Source organism: Equus quagga, chromosome 1, assembly GCF_021613505.1.
Source record: "Equus quagga isolate Etosha38 chromosome 1, UCLA_HA_Equagga_1.0, whole genome shotgun sequence".
Classification (NCBI taxonomy): domain Eukaryota; kingdom Metazoa; phylum Chordata; class Mammalia; order Perissodactyla; family Equidae; genus Equus; species Equus quagga.
This window is the reverse complement of record NC_060267.1, coordinates 144,126,501-144,147,095: the sequence shown is the minus strand read 5'-3', so window position 1 is coordinate 144,147,095 and position 20,595 is coordinate 144,126,501. Positions and strand designations below refer to the sequence as shown.

General features: G+C 46.0%; 1 protein-coding gene across 4 annotated transcripts in view; it reads left to right on the top strand.

The window, feature by feature from the left end:
- Positions 1-310: 310 nt before the first annotated feature.
- The window catches only part of ZNF620 (zinc finger protein 620), a 29,151-nt gene continuing 8,866 nt past the window's right edge, over positions 311-20,595 (top strand). The window contains exons 1-5 of one of the 4 annotated variants that reach the window (XM_046684587.1): positions 311-476; positions 1,021-1,105; positions 4,691-4,817; positions 5,658-5,774; positions 8,870-8,989. In XM_046684587.1, coding sequence (XP_046540543.1) covers positions 1,061-1,105; positions 4,691-4,817; positions 5,658-5,774; positions 8,870-8,989 — 409 coding nt within the window. In that variant the 5' untranslated portion in view covers positions 311-476; positions 1,021-1,060. Of the gene's footprint in view, positions 477-1,020; positions 1,106-4,663; positions 4,818-5,657; positions 5,775-8,869; positions 8,990-20,595 lie in introns of all 4 variants that reach the window. The other 3 variants (XM_046684582.1, XM_046684576.1, XM_046684596.1) reach the window with 3 other exon arrangements.

Below are 20,595 nucleotides of genomic sequence, written 5' to 3'. Positions count from 1 at the left end.
ACAGGGGCTATAAATTTGTTAGCCGGTTAAGTTACCGCTAGTAAGCGTTAGGGCCAGAATTCAAAGCATCACAAGAAGTATAATGTGAATCTCCGTCCTTGAGGAACTGATCTTGAAGGGTGTTCAGCGATAGAGGAAATGACTGAGAAGAGCCGGTCCGGGAGCAATCGTTGAGGGTCTAGCTTGTGCGGGAACCATGGAGAAGGGCCAGCCTCCCGGCTTCCTAGAGAGGCGCTAGGAGCGTGGGCTGCTCGCGCTTCCGCCTGGGCTACCTTTGGCAGTGTTGCCCGCGACCCCTGTGAGCAGCCGGGAATTCGGCGATCCAGCTCCCCGAGGGTGTCCTGGCCCGCCCCGTCCCGCAGCTCTGGCGTGTGGGCCTCGCGGGCGCCGCCCCAAGCCAGGGTCCAGGGCCCTGCCGGCAGAGGCACGATCGACCTTCCTGCCTGGAGAGCTGGCCTGACGTCCTCTGGCTCGCGGTACTCAGGGTGGGGGCCTGTGACGTTTGGGGTCTCCTGCTTCCCAGGGTGCAGCGTCCGGATCCCAGTGGGGTCTCCGGTCAGCATCGCCCACTGGGATGTTGAACGCCTTAACCTTTCCCCTCGGGGCCAGATCATTTTGTCCTACAACCTGTGGTTGGTCCAGGGGCCCCTGTTACCCTACTTTCTCTCCTGAAGCTCGTTTTGGGTCTTTGACGTGGTCACTGGAAGCATTCAGTGCAAACTACTTAGTAATGCATTTATAGTGGGCCAGGAATTTTCTTAAAAACCGCGAATCCACAGCGGTTCTTGACTCCCACTTCACAGGTATTCTTTCTAGGAATTTCCAGCTTCACTAGGCAGATTTGTAGAATGTACAAAGGGAGCCGTTGCAGCACCACTTGAGAAGGTGCATTGAGAACATCCAGAGTGTCCTAAGGATATCTCTTTCCAATGAGAGTGGCCAAGAGACTGAGGGAGGAAGAGGTGGCAAGTATGGAAAACAAGACAGGGTCAGTCTCATTGTGGTTCTCTCTCCTCTTAGCTCTGCAGGTTCTTGCTTTTCCAAACAGAGAGGGCAGTGCATGAAGCCAGGGTCATCAGCCATGCACCAGACAGTGTGGTCCCAGGTGAGCTGAGCTTTCTTCCAGCTTTCCATATTCAGAACAGATATGAAAGATCATTACAGGACCAGTAGCCTGACTTGGCCAGTCCCGTGCTTGCTTAGCCTCCATCAATAGAGTATGGCAGAGGAATATGTTAGGGGAGTTGATGAGGGAGAGTAGGTAAACTTGGGAGCATCAGGTTCGTTGGGAAAGAGGGAAGCACTAGGTAAGAAATTCTCCTAGAAAGTGAGAATGAATAGCCGTGCAAACTGAAAGTGTGGTCCACAGATGAGCAGCTTCAGTCTCACCGGGGCGTTTGTTGGAAGGGCATAATCTCAGGCCCCACCCTGGATCTCTTGAATCAGAATTTACATTTATACAATATCTGGGGAATTAATGGTCAAGTTAAAAATTGAGGAGGCCTCAAATATTGTGAATCTGCATCACAATACACAGAAGAAAGCCACCTCCTGAGATTAAACAGGCACACCCACAGGAGGAGTTTGCCCTGCAGACCTGAGGTTAGGGTACAGTGGAGCCAAAACTGGGAACATTCAGAGGGTGTGGATTGATAAGGGAGGTGGATTCGTGGGGGAATGCTGAGTTTGGAGCTGAAGCTAGTGCCTCTAGCCCAGTGCAAAGACTGCAGCTTAACGTCTGTAAGAGTCTGCATCCTTTCTTGGCACAAATTCATGCAGCCTTGCAAGCAGATGTTCCTCCAGAGTTTTCTTGGCAGTAGAGGATGATCTCACTGATTTTTTCTCCAGTGTCCTAGATCATGTAATGAGAAAGCTGGGTGTTATCATGCAATGGATATATTGTGTAATGAGAAAGCTCTATCCCAGAGACTTAAGAGCAATGTGTATGTGACTCCTTTTTGTGGACATTGGACCATCCACTTCTGTTTTAGCACTTAAGCCAGAATTAGTTCTAAGTTAGGAAATGTTTCAACATCTGTGAATGGGCATTCATTCAGTCTCTTTTCTTCAGTGCTTTGCCTGGAGTATAATAGTAACTCAGGATTATGTTCCACTAAGAAAACCCCAAGTGACAGTGGCGGAAACAAGACAGTGGCTTCTCTCCTGCAAAAGAAGTCTGGGAGAGGCAGTCCAGGGCTAGCGTGGCAGCTCTGCTGTTATCACGCACCCCAGGCTCTTTCTGTCTTTCTGTTTCTCCATCCTAGCACTGGCTGTCATGCTCAAGGCCACTTCATGGTCCAAGGTGGCTGCTCGATCTCCAGCTATGATGGGCATTCCAGCTAAAAGAGGAGATGCCAAAAAAGGCAAACCTCTCAGCTGAGTTTGCTCTCTTTTAGAAGCCTTCCCGGAAGTCCTGACAGAAATTAGAATTCCATTACTAAGAAAGAAAGGGAGGGGGTAAAATATATATACCTACACATATATATTTAGGCAACTGTCGGTCTTTGCTGCAATTTCTATGAGAAACATTTGTTATCTGGAACCTTCTAGGAAGTTCTCTTGGTCTTATCTATGGTTGTAATAAGTGCTGAGATTTATACAATACCATGTGCCAGGTGATGTTTTAGTGCTTACTCATTCCATCCTCATAAGAGCCCTGTGAGATAGGTACTATTATCATCCCAGTTTTCCAGATGAAGAAACTGAGGCACAAAACAGTTAAGTGTCTCATCCAAGGTCAGACAGCTAATGGTTCTCAGGGATGGGATTTGAACCAGGGAGTCTGGCTCTAGAGCAGGGTTTGTCAGCCTTGGCACCGTTGATATTTGGGCCAGGTAATTCTTTGTTGTTGGGGATTGTTCTGTGCATTGCAGGGTGTTAAGCAACATCCGTGGCCTCTACCCACTAGGCACCAGTAGCACTACCACCACCCCGTGGTTGTGACAACCAAAAACATCTCCAGACATTGCCACATATCCCCTGGTGGGCAAAATTGCACCCCATTAAGACACACAGCTCTGAAGTCTGTGCTGTTTGCCACTATGCTGTGCTGCCTCTGTAACTTACTTCCCATATAGTGGAATCAACAGCCCTGCTTGATAGTGGAGAAGCAGGAAGTGCCAGCAAAAGACAGAAGCAGAGGGATCAGAGTTGGCACAGGATGTTGAGGAACTGAACGTTGCAGAAAACAAGGAACAAAGAATGCACTGATGATTCGAGAGGTGTCTCAGAGGTGTGGAGGGGTAGAAGCCGTAATGTGAGGAAAGAAGGTCTGGTCCGTATTCCCAGCTGTTGACTCTAAGGAAGTCGAGACAGAATGTTAACATTTGGGGTCAGTGAAGTGTCTATTCTCCACTGCGCAATGAGGTAGCCACTAACTACATGTGCCTATTTAAATTAAAATTAACTGAAATTAGAAATGCAATTCCTCAGTCACACTAGCAACACTTAAACTTCACGGTCAAGATGTTACCTGATTTCTTCACTGTATGGTTACCGCTTTCCCCTTACAACTCATAATAAATCTGTGGGGAATCAAGCAAGTATCCTGCTCCTCATCAAAATTTCCTCCTAGATTTACCATCCATTGATGATTCTTGTTAGGATGAATCTTTAAATGATGGCTGCAGTCCTCTAGTACTTTTATCATTGTTTCTTCCACCTCTAAGAGACTAAGCACAAAGAGAGGGTTGTTGACATATCAGGCTGGGATAGGGTACAGTGTGGGTCAGGGACAGATGTTATAGTGGGAATAATTTATATAAGTGGTCAGTTCATTTTGAAATGTTTGCTTCCTTATACAGCCTTGTCATAGACATTCAGAGAAAGAGGACTCCTGTTTTGTCTTTTTGGAAGTGCTTAATATCACCGATTCCCATCATCTGAAAATGGGAGTAATAATTCTTACATCACAGATGTGTTCTAATGATTGAGCGAGTTGATCTGAAAGTAACTGACACAGGACAAAGCACAAAGGCCTAAAGAACCTGTGATGGTTTTCTTCTCCCTCGAAAAGGCGGAAGTGGCCCCAGCGGGAGGCAGAAAGAGACACACCTGGTGAAGAGGGCAGCATATGCAGGTCGGACAGAGCTTAGGTGATCAGGGGGCAGGTCCATGCTCAAGGACAGTGACTGCCATTCTGTCCCTGGAGTGAGGTGTGTTAGGAAAGGAGGGGGTGACACTGCACATTACCTTCAAGGGACAGCCAGCTTTCTGATAAGGCAAGATGTCAGAAAGAGGGAGGCCTGTCAAGAGTGAAAGGAACTCTGTGCCCATGGATTCCCCCCGCTGTCTGTAGAAAAGATGTGGAGGGGGAAGACCAGAGAGGAGCTGAGTGGAGGGCGCTGATGGGGGCTTCAGGAAGGATGGAGGCAGGTGAAAGATACGTGCTGTGGTCATTTTAGAAAACTTGCCAGAAAGATAGACTCAGCTCGGGGAAGCAGATGTGTTGTGATGTAATCACAGACAGACAACAGGAGGTACTACACTGTGTGCTGCGGATGACGCTGTTGGGGCCCCAGAGGTGTGCCCATTGAAAATGGGAATGCTGTCTTGCTGCTGGCTCTTCTTGCCAGTACAAACCTTGCATGGGGCTCAGAGCCATGGACTCCATTAGATTTATCCCTTTCCTGGAGTTCAGACCCCTCCCTCTGCCCTCTTGCAGGGTTTGAGCAGGAACCTGTTGTTTCAGGAGTCAGTGACCTTTGAGGATGTGGCTGTGTACTTCACCGAGAATCAGTGGGCCAGCCTGGACCCTGTGCAGAGGGCCTTGTACAGGGAGGTGATGCTGGAGAATTATGCAAATGTAACTTCCTTGGGTAAGTCCTCCTTCCTCTCTGAAGCTCAGTTTCAGCCCTTGGGGCCTTCTAGCTTCCTCCTTAGTAGGTCTGGAATCTCTAAGACCACCAGGATTGATGCTCCATGAGCTGAGTTCCCTAATCCTCAGTTGGAGGAGTAGCTCATGGAGAAAGATCTGGGTTCACTTGGGTTTTAAACAAGACTTCTCTCTTCCTTGTTCCCTGGTGGGGACTCTCCTGAGAGGGGCTTTGCTCTGAGCACAGAGAGCTGAGAAGGTTCCTGTTGGTCTGCCTTCATTCCTCCGCTCTTCCAGTTCCCTGGAGAAGACCTTGGCCCCATCTCCTCTGTGTGAGAGTCTCTCAGGACCCCCATGTCCACACCTACAACGATGCTGGGAGTTTTCTGTCCTCCAGATAGACTGGAATAAGTTTCCTCCTCAGCAAAACAATTTGAGCCTTACTCAGATCCCCACATTCTCTCTGCACTGACCTCCCTTAGTCTCCTGGGATATCCAATTCCTTTTTTTTTTTATGAGGAAGGTTAGCCCTGAGCTAACATCTGCCGCCAATCCCCCTCTTTTTACTGAGGAAGACTTGCCCTGAGCTAACATCCGTGCCCATCTTCCTCTATTTTATATGTGGGACGCCTGCCACAGCATGACTTGACAGTTGTTATATACGTCCACACCCGGGATCCCAAGCAGCAAACCCTGGGCCGCCGAAGCAGAACGTGTGAACTTAACCACTGCACCACCGGGCCAGCCCCTCTACTTCTTTTTTTACCTGGCAAAGCAGTGAGTAGATTGAGAGGGGCCAGGAGGGACTCTCCCCAGCTTCTTTTTCCTTTTCTTTCTCCTTCAGTAGCATTTCCATTCCCCAAACCACATCTGATACTCCAGCTGGAGCAAGGGGAAGCACCATGGGGCCTGGATCCCTGGACCCCTGTGGTGGGAGAGGCCCTGAGATGTGTCTGCACAGGTAAGCATGAGAACCTACCATCTTCCTCTCCAACTTTGCCTCTGCCTCTCTTTTAATGATTTAACATGAAAAAGGGTTTCTTCTGTCATGGCTGTTGTGTGGATGAAAATGATCATTCTTGTTCAGAAAAGTATCCCTTGCTAGAGCTTCAGCCCCAAACTGAAAAAGATCAGCCCAAACATTTCCTTTTCTGTCATTTTTCTTTGTAAAGCTAAAGGATTGCAAACACTTTATAGGGGAGATAGGCTTCTGTTGGTCAGTTTACAAATATAAACACAAGGTAGTAAGAACTTGTTTCTATAAGAACATTTTGTGTATATGTGTGTATGTTTATGAAACTGTATATGAGAATGGGATTTTTATGAATTCCTAAACACTAAATTATAAATTAGTTTTTGAAAGAAAGCCTGTTTATTTATTGAGAATGAATGGTTTCCTTTTTCAAAGTTACTGAATTGAGGTAACTGTAAAGAACCATCCAGAAATTGGGCATACAGTCTGTCTCTCTTGTTGGCCCTCTTCTCATACTGTTTTCCCCGATGCTGTTCAGAGCCTCTGTCAACCAGATGCACCTTCCTGATTCTCTCCTACTCTGTCTTAATCGGTGCCTTTAGGTTGATTCCAGCACTCCAGGTCATTTTGATGAGGAACCTTCCCCGGCAGTCTGCCTGCAGTTGTCAGTGTTTCTCTTTGCCACAGCTGCGCTTGTCTATTTAGCCTGCCAAAGGCTTTAAACTAGCATCGTCCAATAGAACTGTCTACAGTGATGGAAATGTTATATATCTGCACTATCCAATATGGCAGCCGTTAGCCACATGAGCACTTGAAATGTGGCTAACGTAAGTGAGGAACTGAATTTTTAATTTTGTTCCATTTTAATTAATTTAAATTTAAATACAGTTATACATCATTTAATGATGAAGACACATTCTGGGACATGGATCATTAGGCAATTACATTGTTGTGCAAACATCATCGAGTGCACTTACACAAAACTAGATGGTATAGCTTACTACACACCTAGGCTATATGGTACTAATCTTATGGGACCACTGTCATTATGTGGTCTGTCATTGACTGACATGTCGTTATACAGCACATAACTGTAGCCACATGTGGCTGGTAGCCACCTTATCAGACAGTGAAGCGCTAAACAAAAGAATAGCTTCCAACTGCTTTTTTCAGTTTCAGTGGGTTTCAAAGTCTAGTGTTCATCAGAATGACTTGCAGGGCTTGTTAAAACACAGATTGCTGGACGCCACCTCCAGAGATTCTCATTCCATATGACTGGGATGAGGCCTGAGAATTTGCATTTCTAACAGGTTCCCAGGTGATGATGGTCTGGGGACCACACTTTGAGGACTGCTGTTCTTGAGAGTTTTGAATTGTGTTTTTTAAACTCTGGATTGCAACTCCTCAATGAGTTGTGCTCAGCATTTAAAAATTAAACTAGACTGTACTAGACTTAAATAAAACTGACCAAAAACAGTCACAAAAATATGCACCACATAACAATAGTGGTCCCATAAGATTGGTACCGTATAGCCTAGGTGTGTAGGAGGCTGTACCATCTAGGTTTGTGTAAGTGCACTCTGCGATGTTCACATAATAATGGAATCACCTAGTGATGCATTTGTCAGAATGCATCCCTGTTGTTAAGCCATGCATGACTGTAGTATAAAATCTATCGTAGGAGCTGGCCTGGTGGCATAGTGGTTAAGTTCGTACATTCTGCTTTGGCAGCCCAGGGTTTGTGGGTTCAGATCCCAGGTGTGAACCTACACACCTTTCATTAAGCCATGCTGTGGCAGCATCACACATACAAAATAGAGGAAGATTGGCACAGATGTCAGCTCAGCAATAATCTTCCTCAAGCAAAAAGAGGAAAATTGGTGACAGATGCTAGCTCAGGGCCAATCTTCCTCACCAAAAAAAAAAAAAAAAAAAACCCTATCATAAATGTATCACACTTATTAAGGATATTGTTTTGTGAAACTTCTTTCAGTTTTGTGTGTATGAGTGTATATGTGTGTGTGTGTAACCATGTGTATACTGCGTCAGGATCTAAAGTGTGAGTCATGGTCCAAAAAGCTCAAGAAACACTAAGCCAGAAGTTTCATTTGTCAGATATTTGGTGCTTGGAAAGGCAAACAAAGGTTTATATGTTGTAGCGCCACCAGTGAGAGTGCAAGCCCCCTTCCCCTCAATTGCCATCTCCAGTCCTGGAAGGGTCTTAACCAGGCATGTCTTTTCTCCTTTCCGAGGTAAGTCTCCCTCCCAGAGTACAGTACATGGGTTTGAAATAGTGGACCCTTCATACCCAGCAGAGTTACAAATTGTTTTCTCCCCAGTCAGGCTTGTGATAGAGAACATCTTTTTTTTTTTATTTTGAGGAAGATTAGCCCTGAGCTAACTGCTGCCAATCCTCCTCTTTTTGCTAAGGAAGACTGGCCCTGAGCTAACATCCATGCCCATCTTCCTCTACTTTATATGTGGGATGCCTACGACAGCATGGTATGCCAAGTGTTGCCATGTCCGCACCCAGGATCCGAACTGGCGAACCCCGGGCCGCTGAAGGGGAACGTGCAGACTTAACCACTGTGCCACCGGGCTGGCCCCAGGGAACATCTTTTTAAAGATGATAGAATATTGTAAAGTATTTGGGCAGGTTTCATGCCTTGACTGGGCCTCGGGATCTACTGTTGCAGACAGCATCTCCCAGCCGTCTGGACACTGGGTGGCACTAGAGCTGCTTACCCAGCTGTCTCTTCTCTAGTTTAGAGCTCTCTTCCTCACCATTGGCTCCCTCTGCTTTTCTTCATCACTTCCCCTTCTGGCGACTTGTCTACCCCATTTGCATTTTTCATTATCAATTTGTCTCAACAGCTTCTGCTGTCAGCACAGTTTTGTTGACCTAATGGCATTGCTTGCCTTCCCCACTTCCAGTATTTTTACTTTCCCTTTAGGGCACCATCCAGTGGCTCTGTTTCTCTCCAAAAAATACATATGTCTGGGGCAAGCTAATACTACTTAATCCTTTTCCCCTTCTAGCATTATAAATAAGTGACTCTTACGTTTTCTTTTGATCACGCTAGATGGTAAAACTAAGACTAAGAATGTGGAGCAAACTCCAGAGCTGAACACTTCTACAGAAGCAGATTCCCACAGGCTGATGGTGGGGGCGCTGCTGATGGATGCTCCCCAGCACCCTCGTGGTAAGGACGGCTTGAAGAAGCTGCAGCCGTGTGGCACAGGGAAGAAAGCAAACTCAAAGAGAGGAGGTTTCACAGACTTAACAGTCCAGGCTCATAAATCCTCCACCATTGAAAGAGCCAGGAAATTGGAGGGCAGCAGTGGTGTCAGCACACATCTCATTACAAAGCACGGCCTCCCTAGAGAACAGGTGTTTTATAAATGTGGCGAGTGTGGCAGATATTTCAACCAACATACAGACCTTTGCCAGCATCAGAGAATTCACACTGATGAGAAGCCCTACAAATGCAAAGAATGTGGGAAAGGCTTCAGGTATAAGTCAAAACTCTCACGGCACCAGAAAATCCACACTGGGGAGAAACCTTACTCGTGTCAGGAATGTGGACAAGCCTTCAGTCAAAATTCCCACCTCCTTCAGCATCAGAAACTCCATGGTGGAGAGAAGCCCTATGAATGTAAAGACTGTGGGAAAACCTTCAGCTACAACTCAAAACTTATTCGGCATCAGCGAATCCACACTGGGGAGAAACCCTTTAAGTGTAAGGAATGTGGGAAGGCCTTCAGGTGTAGCTATGACTGCATCATCCACGAGCGAATTCACACTGGGGAGAAGCCCTACGAATGTAAGGAATGTGGGAAAAGTTTCAGTTCGAATTCAGTCCTGATTCAGCATCAGAGAATCCACACTGGGGAGAAACCTTATGAATGTAGGGAGTGCGGCAAGGCCTTTCGCCGGAGTTCGGTATTTCTTCAGCACCAGAGGTTCCACACTGGGGAAAAACTCTATAAATGTAACGAATGTTGGAAAACTTTCAGTTGTAGCTCACGCTTTATTGTACATCAGAGAATCCACACTGGGGAGAAACCTTACGAATGCCAGGAGTGTCAGAAAGCGTTCAATCAGAAAATCACCCTGGTTCAGCATCAGCGAGTTCATACTGGGGAGAAACCTTATGAATGTAAGGTGTGTGGGAAAGCCTTCAAATGGAGTGCCAGTTTCATTCAGCATCAGAAGTTGCATGCTAGAAAGAAACCTGCCCACATAACAGGGCCATCCACAGTTAAGCCCCAGTGTCCCCCATCAGTCCTCTCCCCTCTGCCTCCCCAACATGCGTGCTGTGCTCCAGCCATGCCAGGATCTCCCCCGTCTTCTCCACATGCAGTGCTGCTTCCACCCGCTGTGCCTCTCTTTGTGCTGCTCCCCTCATGTGAAATGGCCAGTTCTTCACCTGTCCAAATAGTGCATTTCTTTCAGGATCTTGCTTCTCCTGGGAGGACATCCCGTTGTAGCCTGAACCCTTTGTCTCCCTCCCCGTGAACTCCCTCAAGTTCTCAACTCCCAGTGTACCTGGAGTTGTCAGTTTCCACTGGCTCCTGATCATGTCTTTGTCGATACACTTCTGGTCTTGTGTCAGTCAGTTCTCACACTTAAGGACCATGTTTGATTACTCTCCTCTCTCCCCTAGGTAGGAAATGGTTCTGTCTGTCCTTTGTGGTGTCCAGTTTTGGCCTCTACCACCAGTCTGCACCTGCCTTCTCTACTGGAGTTGGACAAGTTTGCAGAACATTTTGGGTATTGGGGTATGGCATTAAAATGAGATGGGCCATCATAATTCAAGAAATAGGGGAATTGCAAAGCCGGTGGGAGGAGATAATCAAAGAAAGTACCCAGTGATTGCTTTCAGGATTTAAGGAGGGCCGTTTGGTGGGCCAGGAGCAGGGCTCACTGTGGGGATATGAACCTTGGATTTTTTATTACCTTGATAATGACCATTATAGGATCCTGTGTAACTAAGCAGTATACCAAGGAGATAATCACTGAAAAGAATCACTGAAAAGTGATGAGTTGGCATTGATAGCAATAATGTAAAATTATGTCTTTAAATTTGATTGGAAGGGGATGTGGTTTTTCTGTTTCGATCCCTTTTCTAGTCCTATGCATATCTTTGTTTAATTTCAGTGCCCACTCAAATATGTAGGTACAATAAGTGACCTAGGCTTGTGCAATTTAGGACAGGTGCCTGGGTGTAGTAATCTCTAGATTATACATGGAGTGGACTTGTTAGTGTCACACCCGTGTGCACTGGAGGGAAGGAGAAGAGAAATTTGACCATGACTTAATGTAGAAGAGAGTCCATTTGTGATCAGTAACCATGTGCACACTCACACATTCTCACACCTGCTCCAGCTCCCCTATGATTAAATCTGAATTTGTGAGTGGTGGTACTTTTAATATTATAATGAACTACTTTGCTAACACCAAGAAGTATTTTAAGGATGCTGGTCTTACCGGATGTTGTGATCTCACTGGTTTGGCCATACTTTCCGTCCAGTGGTTAGAGGCTCTGACCCTTCTCAGAATCACTGCTTCAGGACAGTGTAGCAACATGGAAAGGGACTTTAAATAATCAAGCAGGAATACAGTACTAAGAAAACGCTATGTACACTGTTATTATAACACCATAAAATTATGTCTGCAAGGGAGGGCAGAGAGAGACATTTGGTTTTGGTTTTGGTTTGGGTCGGTTTTACTAAGATACACTTTACAGACAGTAAAATCCATCCTTTAAAAGTATACAGTGTGGTGAATTTTGACAAATGAATACAGTTGTATAACCAAGATATAGAAAATTTCAGTCACCCCAAAAATTTCCCTCAGCACCAGGGAGAAATTTAAATGGTTTGTGGGATGTTGGCGATTGTTTTTTCTTTTTATTCCTTGTTAAGGTTTGTACAATACATAGGATTCAGGAGAAGAAAAGGCAAAAACCAAACTTATTTCCCCAGGTGTAGTCAGAGCTTCCAGAATATGCAAAGATCCCTCACCCAGAATCACTGCTAAGAAAAACTGTCAAAATATAGGAAAAATGACAATGAGTATGGTTTCTTTGTCATATTTCTGAAACGGACACACATATAAAAATTTTGTCCTATTTATTTCCCCCAAACACCCTTAAACAGAAAGCGCCTCTGGGCTTCTGGGAGGATTATAAAGGAAGGATGGGAGTGAGAGACTCCTAAACTAGCAGGACTCCAAAAAAGAGGAACTTCTAAATAGAGTTTGGAGGGTGGCAGATTATATAACAAGAAAAAAGCAAGGACTGTAGGGAAAAATAAGTGGACCTGCTCTGGGCTAAAAAATGGCTTTTGAGTCCTCATGGCCAGGAGATGTATGAGTTTCTGACTTTGGTAACTTTTATGTTCTCATTTATTTCTTCCTTTATTCATTAATTCAACAGGCCTTTAGGGTTTTTCCCCATTGTTACACAAATGGTATTACACAGCCTCCCCAGCACTTACTACATGTGGGAGATGAAGGATGTGCCACTCTTTAATGCAGGGACCAGCGCTGCCAGGTGTCTGGCACTTAGTAGACACTCAGGTGTTTTTTGACGAGGGCCATGTGTAGCTCACAGAAAGGACAGATGTGTAAAAATAAACTCACACATCACATACATTCCAACCTAGTGTTCCCTCAGGAGTTTATTTTCACTGAAAGTGAAATGACTATATCTAAACTTACTGAGTCTCCCTGCCCCCAACACACACTTACTAATTTAGCATGAGGACTGCCCATTTCCTTCAGGAAGGTATATGGGTGTCATATTACCTGAATTGTTCAGGTTTGAGACTCCTTCCTTTACTAGTGACTTGGCTAAGTATGTTGTTAGGTCTCTGTTTAAAAATAGCAGAAACGTACTTGAATTAACTCAAATACACTTAATTTATCAATTAAGTAATTTATTGTATCCTGACACCCAAGGGCAAAAATGCAGCCAGGAGGTCTGGAGCCTGGAAACCCAAGCAGTCAGGAAGCACAGGCAGCGCACTCAGGCTCAGCTGTCTCCTCACTTCTGATCCCTTCTCCCCTCTTTGTTTTCCTGCTTTCTCTATCCCTAAGCACATGGCAGAAGTTGCCATAGGTCCCCCGTTTACCACTCCATTCGAGGGACCAGCCCAAACTGAGAATCTCCCAGACATAATCCCAAATTCCAGGAGAGAGAATCTGATTTGCTCAGTTCAGATGTTCACTTCTGGTCTACTCAGTAGGGGGACAGGGGGACGATGACTCTAGGTTGTAAAGGGTAAATGGGGCTGCTGGGGCCCCATCCCGTGGCTGGGCTCAGCAGACACCCAAAAGGTTATCTGTTGCTGTCTTGTTAGAGCACAACGTTTTCCCTCATTTCTATTGCTCCACATCTCCTGGTGACTAAGACAACTGAGGAGAACCTTCAGGATGTTTTTGTCCCTACTGCCTGGAAGCTTTTAAAAATTTATCTTTGACAGTCATTTACCTTGGTGTTGATCATCCTCCATTAATGCATCTTGGTTCAGAGTGAGCTCTCTCAGTCTGTGCGTTCAGATCTTCTTTTGTTGATGGCTTGTGACTGGCCAGTGTTGGGGTGGAAGAGTTCACGGGGTTATGGGAAGTGGGGATATGGTCCCCTTTGATTTCCTCTGTGTTCTGTTTGGGGTACACAGGCACCTATGGCCACAGGTTGAGTGAGGGTGAATATGGCTCTTGGGCCTTTCTCTTTGAGCCGACTCAGCAGCAGCACGGCTGTCTCTCTGGTTACAGCTTTTCATCTGGTTGGTTTCTGGTTGTCGTTCTCCCTGGTTTTCCCTGTCTTTTCACAGGCACTCCAACATGGAAGCTGGGTTGGTGCTAAGAAAAACAATGTAGCTGCATGATTTCTCCTTTAATCTTGCTACCACTGCTGTGCCTCCAGAATGCCTAGGCCTCCCGCAGGGTACTACTGACTGCATCTGCCTTTACCGTCCCTGCCCACAGCCCTCATCCCCCAAACTGAAATTTCTAAGTAGCACCTGCAGAGAGCGCTCATTCTGTATACTCCATGTACCCTTCTCCATAACAGAGATTAGGCAAACTGTGGGGCCCACCTTGGCCTCCTCCTACAGTTCAGTCTAAATTGCAATGTGCTCGGCTGATAGTCTTCAGTGTTTACAGTGTGAAATCGGGCGAATTCTGTGGTTTCTAGCCTTCTCCTGGGGAAAAGTTAGCACTCAGTATGTGAGATCTTGCCCTGTTAACAGGACCTCAGAGGTTAGAGGAAAGAGTGATTGACCACAGACTCCAGACTGTTAATCTTACCAGTCCAGCCCCTGGACTGAGTTCCAGGAATAGTGAGGGCTTAAAACGAGATGCAAACAGCTGTTTCCCTATATGATGCTGCGCCCTGGAGGCCAAGAAGTTCGGCTTTTCGATCACAGCTGCGCGTGGGGCAGCCAGGAGTACAGGCAGAACCCCCAAACATTTGCGTCGTTGCTGGCCTTCCTGTGGCTCCATCTGTAGCCTGCCACTGAAGGTCTGGGCAGGCGGGATTACAAGAGAATCGCTACCGCCAGCGGGGATCTCCAACTCGAACTGCAGCCAGTAGGCGGGGCTATGTAGGCAGGGCACGTGAGTTTACCGGTCCAACGCACCACGGAGAGGGAAACCTCCCGGCTTCCTAGAGGGTACGGTGGGCTCCCGCTGCGCTTCCGGCTCGGTGTTGGTTGGTGGAGCCCCGGCGCTCCCTCGGGAGAGGAAGTCTGTGTCCTGATGTTCCGGACCCGGGCGAGCAGCAGCCCGCGAGGCGAGGCGCTCGGCTCATCCGTGGTCTGGGCTGGCTCGAGGGCCTTGACCTGGAAGTGGCTGGTTAAGGAGACCCGGTGACCTGGGGCCTTGCAGCTCTCGTCCCTGCCGCCGGGGCGGGTTCGGTCGTCCTCCGCCGAAGGGCTCTCGGCCCCGGCCTCTGCTCGCCTTCCTGGATGCGACTAAAGATGGTGGCGTCGCCGGCTTCCCGTTGTCCCGCTCGGGTCTGCGCCCAGCGTCACCCACCCGGGCACTTGAGCATCTCTTTTCCTGCTTGACCGGTGGCCAAGCCTCCACCTGCGTTTTGTCCTGTAGCCGTTCTCGGCCCCGCCGCCCTCTGCCCTCTGTCTCTCCAGAGGAGGCCTCTCTCGGTCACGGTGTCAAAGATCAACCAAGCCAGACAGGTTTTAATCAGTAGTAACCACGTATTGCAGAAGGGAAAAGAGTCCGGGGAAGCTGAACTCAGCTTCGACTTATATAGAGGTGACGTGACCGGGCGTTTTAAAGGAAGAATGAGGCGGTAGGGAGGGGGGGTGAACAGAGGCTCAGGGGAGTCACAGGAAACCCACCTGGGTTTGCTAACTGGTGCTTCTGGAAGCTAGGCTCCTCCTTCCCACAGAGACTGCGAGACAGGGGCCCTATTTTCAGGTGGTTGGCTGGAACAAACAGTAAATTCTTTTGGCAGTCTTGGATTGTCTCAGGCAGACCCTCTAAGAGGGGCTAGGGTCATCATAGGAATGTGGCCTTGAGTTGTTAGAGACTGTTAATGTTTTGTTTTTATAGGTCAAGGTTGAGGCCTAGTTGAGAAAGGGCTCAGAGGAGCCTGGCTAGTGTTTGGTCAAAGAATCTTTGTTAGTGGTCAGGGTCACTGGACACATTCAGTAAAATTATTTTCTACTCCAACCCAAGCAGTCATTGAGGCCAGGATTCTCCTCTGGCTGAGACTCTGTTCAGGGCGATGTAGTGCAGCGGTATATTTTGAGAAGCCTTGTGCTTTGTTGGCAAGTGGATGGAGAAATAAGTTGGAGGAGCAGTTCTAACTCTCGGTGAGGGTAGGGGCCAGGCTGCCCTGGAATGGTAGGACAGTCATTGTTCTGAAAGTTAACAGAGTCCCGGGATGGTGTTGAGAGATGGGAGGGGGAGTGATAGACGTATGGGCTACAAGAGAGGGGCAGTCTCATTCGGAGCTCTTTTCTCCTTGCTTAGATCTGAGGCTCTTTTCCAAAATCAGAGAGCGGTGCAGGAGCCAGAGGACGGCAGCCATGCTCCAGACAATGTGGTCCCAGGTGATCTGGCTTCCTGACAGCCTGTCTTAGATCAGCTCTCAGAAAACTCAGTACAGGACTCAGGCATGATCTGGCTTCCCCTTGGCCAGGCAGTTATGGCAGGTGTGTTTGTGTGTCTGTGCACATGAGGGTGCGTCTGGGGAAAGTGGGTTGAGGTTATCCAGACCAGGAGATGTCTTTGGTTAGAGAGGGGACATGATTTTCAGATGACCCGTTTAATTGTGTGAGGTGGAAGCACCTGCCAGTAAAATCTTCCGGAAACTAGAAATCCACATCACTCTTTACAGAAGGAGTCTACCAACAGGCAGGCCTGTGCCAGTAGTTCCACGTGTGCTTTGAGGCCATGGAACTTAGAAGACTTTGGATGATAACTTGGGGATACTAGGTTAGTAGAGAGGGAATCCAGGAGGGACAGGAGGACTGCAGCACCCATGGCACTAGGCGGTTCAGACAATTGTTGGAGTAATAAAGGTGGACTGAGTGGTGCAGCAGAGGCTGTGGTGTATGGAGCCGTGCAATTCTCTGTAATGTTTCCATGGTGTTTAAGCTTTCCAACTCACAGGAGAAACTGTACAAGGTATTGGTTAATGGTTTTTTCTTGCTGCATGTCCTCAGATGACTTCTAAACCTCTTTGGCATCAGTTTCCTCAGTTGCAATGAGGACGGTAATAGTACCTACCTCAGCAGTGAAGAGGAAAAGAGATGATGCCTATACAGCCTTAGCACCGTTTCTAGCACACATTAAACACGCATAAATCTTAGCTATTATATGAAGACCATTTAAGTGACTAGCAAAGGGAATCTTAATTAATGAATACCAATTGATAGCAACGAAGTAATATATCTTTAAACATGTTAGCTTTTGCTTTTGGACTGCTGTTGCTATCTAGATGTTTCTGTTTAGTTTCAATAAATATTTATATGTGTAGGTACAAAAGGGAGCTGGGCTGGAGCAATGTGCAGCAGATGTCTGAGTGCAGGAGACTGATTAGAGTGTGTGTGAAAGGCCCCCTATTGTTGGGCATTTGAGACAGCAGAGGGAAAAGTCCCTGATTACCACAGCACCTGTGCCTCAGAATAGAGGCTGTTCATGGTTCATTTAAACCCGAGGCCCTCTCTCATGTAGTTGGGCTACCTGAGGATTCCTTGTAATTAAAACCTTTCTTGGTAGAAGCACTAAATTTCCCACAAATATATTAAAAGTAATTCTACATTGATCGCTTTTCTTTTTCTTTTTTTTTTGAGCAGGATTAGCCCTGAGCTAACATCCACTGCCAATCCTCCTCTTTTTGCTAAGGAAGACTGGCCCTGAGCTAACATCCGTGCCCATCTTCCTCTACTCTATATGTGGGATGCCTACCACAGCATGGCTTGCCAAGCAGTGCCGTGTCTGCACCCGGGATCCAAACTGGCAAACCCCGGGCCACTGAAGCGGAACATGCGCACTTAACCACTGCACCACTGGGCTGGCCCTGATCACTTTTTTAATGATGAAAATGACAAGCCTGCTACTGTCTGATTTTGTACAGTTGTCACTAATTTAGACATGTTTCACATCCTCTTGAATATTTATAGACCCTATCCTTAGTTTGAGTACATTCTGTTAATCACTATTTTGTGAATGTAACAAGAAAAATGTGTACTTTCTGATTAGTGAGAAAAAAAACTATAAAATGACATATTCACTCTCTCAATTCCTTAAAATTCCTGTCTGCGTGTGAAGGAGTCTTGGAACAGAATAAGCAAAATGAAAATGTTTAGTGTTTAGATTGTGGGATTCAGGGAGCTTTTCCTTCTATTTATTCTTTCATAACTGGTATGCAACAGGTAGGGCTCAGGAGAAAAACCAAAATGCAAGCTTAGTGCATCCAGATGCAGTTTGAGCATCTGGATCAGTCTACAAAGGGCATTTATCCCAGAGTCACTCCCAGAACATCTCTAAAAAGAACAGTTAAATTGTAGGGAAAAAACAATGATTTTGATTTCTGGAAATTATATATTTATTGACTATGTTTTCCACTAGTGATCAAGAAGAAAACTTTTGTGCAGCAAGTAGGGGTCTAGGCAAGCTGGAGACACACCAGCTTTGTTCACAGATAGCCTACAGGAGAGAGGAACCTCTGGAAAACCACTGTACACTAGCAGTTTAGAGCAGGAGAGGAGAACGTGGCATCTCTGTGGTCCTGTTTCATGGCCAGGAGTTTGTCCTGCTCATGGCCCATCCTATGGGGACAGAACACTGGGAAGGCTGAGACCTTTATGCCTTGAATTGTTTGTCCTAGTCCTTGGTAGGTAGATAGTTTATTTAGAAAGACCTTGATCATAGCGATAGATTTCAGAGGTCCATTCCACAGTGATTCGTGGCTTTTTATCAAAGACAAAAGAGAATAAGAGCCCATACAGAATAATGCCTTATATGCAATATAGGAAATATAACATCTTTGAGTGAGAGAAACTTACAAACCATACAGCCAAGAAACAAAATATAAAAGACTGCTTCTTCAAAACTTAATAAGGTTTTCCCGACACTCAAGGACTAAGGGAATTAGTTTTAAAAATAGGTTTTAGGTTTATAGTCAGAACAGGAACATTGGGTAAATGGTAGCAAGATGAAAGAAGACAGGCTAATTGAGCAGGAGGAAAGGAATTTCCATAGAAGAAAGCTTGAGTCCGTAAAAGCCAGGCCAGGAAGTTATAAAATGGAGTAGGATATTCCTATATGTAATTGGCCCTGAAGATATGACTAAACATCTTCACTGTTTGAGGGTGTGCTCCAGTGAAGGAAGGAAGAATGTGGAAGACATTGTGTCCAGAAAAGCATGAGTTTATTGTGGGAAAATAGTGAAGACTCAGGATGATGGTTGTGAAGCAGGGTTGGAATCTGCTGTCCTCATACCAAGGAGAGTTTGTGAAAGTTTTAGGATATCATAAAGTCAAGTAGTGGAAAATAGAAAGGCAACTAGGAATTTTTTAAGTTGTACAATACAGGAAATGTATCTTAGTATACCATTTGGGTCTGTAGTGAGCAGTGTTCACATGGTATAGGGAAAGGGTCTTTTTGGGTTGTCTGAAAAACTGGAGGTAGAGATATTGTTGAGAGACATCTGGGTGGTGGACTCTCCTTCCTCTGGCACCCACCACAATGATGATTATTGTTACCTAACTGATTCTGGGTTTATTTCAGGGGCGAAAAGGGCCCAGAATTTATAAACATTCCTTGATACAGAAGTGCATACATTTCTGTGTATGTGTAAATTCTTCTTATTAACTTACCATAAGTATAAAAGCATGGCTCACAAAAGATGAGCTTCTCCAATATGGAAGGACCCACTCCAGCATCCTCCATGGCCAACATGAGCAGCAGCCGTCAGGGGTGTACTGGCACCAAGTGAAGTTCTGCTGAGATGCACTGCATCTGCTCATGCTTTCTGTGGTTGCCTCAATGTCAATAAGATTTTGTAAAACTTCTCTAATTAAATCTTACCTAACCATATGTAAGGGTTGAATTAAGTTTTCTCTGGTTGTTTGTCATTTATAGCAGTGATAATTTTACATTCTTTGCATATTTCTTTTGTCTTTACTCTTTTTGCATAAAGGTTCAGGTAAATGGATGTTAAATATTATATGTATTCTCTGTAGGGTCTTAAGTGTATTGTATATAACATCTTCCTAAGAAAGCACTAAATGAAGATGATTACACAACCATATTGTAGAGTAGTTAATGAAAGAAATGAACTTGTGTTATAATTATTGTCAAATGTTGAAACAACTGTGTTTGTCTTAATGAAATTTGTGTTCTGGCATAATTTGTAATTTTGGAGCTTAGCAAAGCATAAAATCTTTCCCAGGGAAATTAAGGGTATAATAGTTTGAGTTACAATAATTGGTCATAAGGTTTTTTGTTTTTAAATATGCTACTCTCATAAGATGGGGAAGATGTTATTGTTTAAAAGCCCCTAAAAGGAGCAGCCTTGGGGCAGGCCCAGTGGCATAGTGGTTAAGTTCAAGTGCTCCACTTCGGCAGCCTGGGGTTTGTGGTTTGGGCTCCCAGGGACAGACCTGTGTACACCGCTCATCAAGCCATGCTGTGGCTGCGTCCCACATACAAAATAGAGGAAGTTAGCACAGATGTTAGTTCAGTGACAATCTTCCTCAAACAAAAAGAGGAAGACTGGCAACAGATGTTAGCTCAGGGCCAATCTTCCTCACCCGCCTCCCCGCAAAAAAATAAAAGCAGCCTTATCCCTAAATCCTTGTCCTGATTCCATGTAGCCAAGGGACTTGCCTTCCACCCAGGCAGAAGTCTGGAAGTGCAGTTTCTTGAGCTGGTGAACAATAGATGTTCTTCTCTTAGGGACACCATGCAAAGCTGAAGGACAGGCGTGAGGCACCCAGTCCTTGAAAACTGGGATTGTCAAAAAGGCATACTGAATCCCTAGGCTCCTTTCACTGCCAAGCTCTGGAATCCTCAAACCACTCTTCCTAGTCTTGGAGAAGAGAGAGGACAGTTCTTCCACACAGCACAGCAGTGCTTGGCAAGTAGAAGCCGTGTCTCTGAAGCTGCTCTCAGGAGTATTAGAGCCCTTGAGGTGAAACGAAGTCTTCCCATGTTGGCAACCTCCAAGAAAGGCTAGGGTGCAGACATTTGCTTGGATTGTGAATATGTAATGAAGGCAAATCATGGTGGCTGTCCCATTGGCAGGTCTAGCTATGCAGTGGGGTGCCC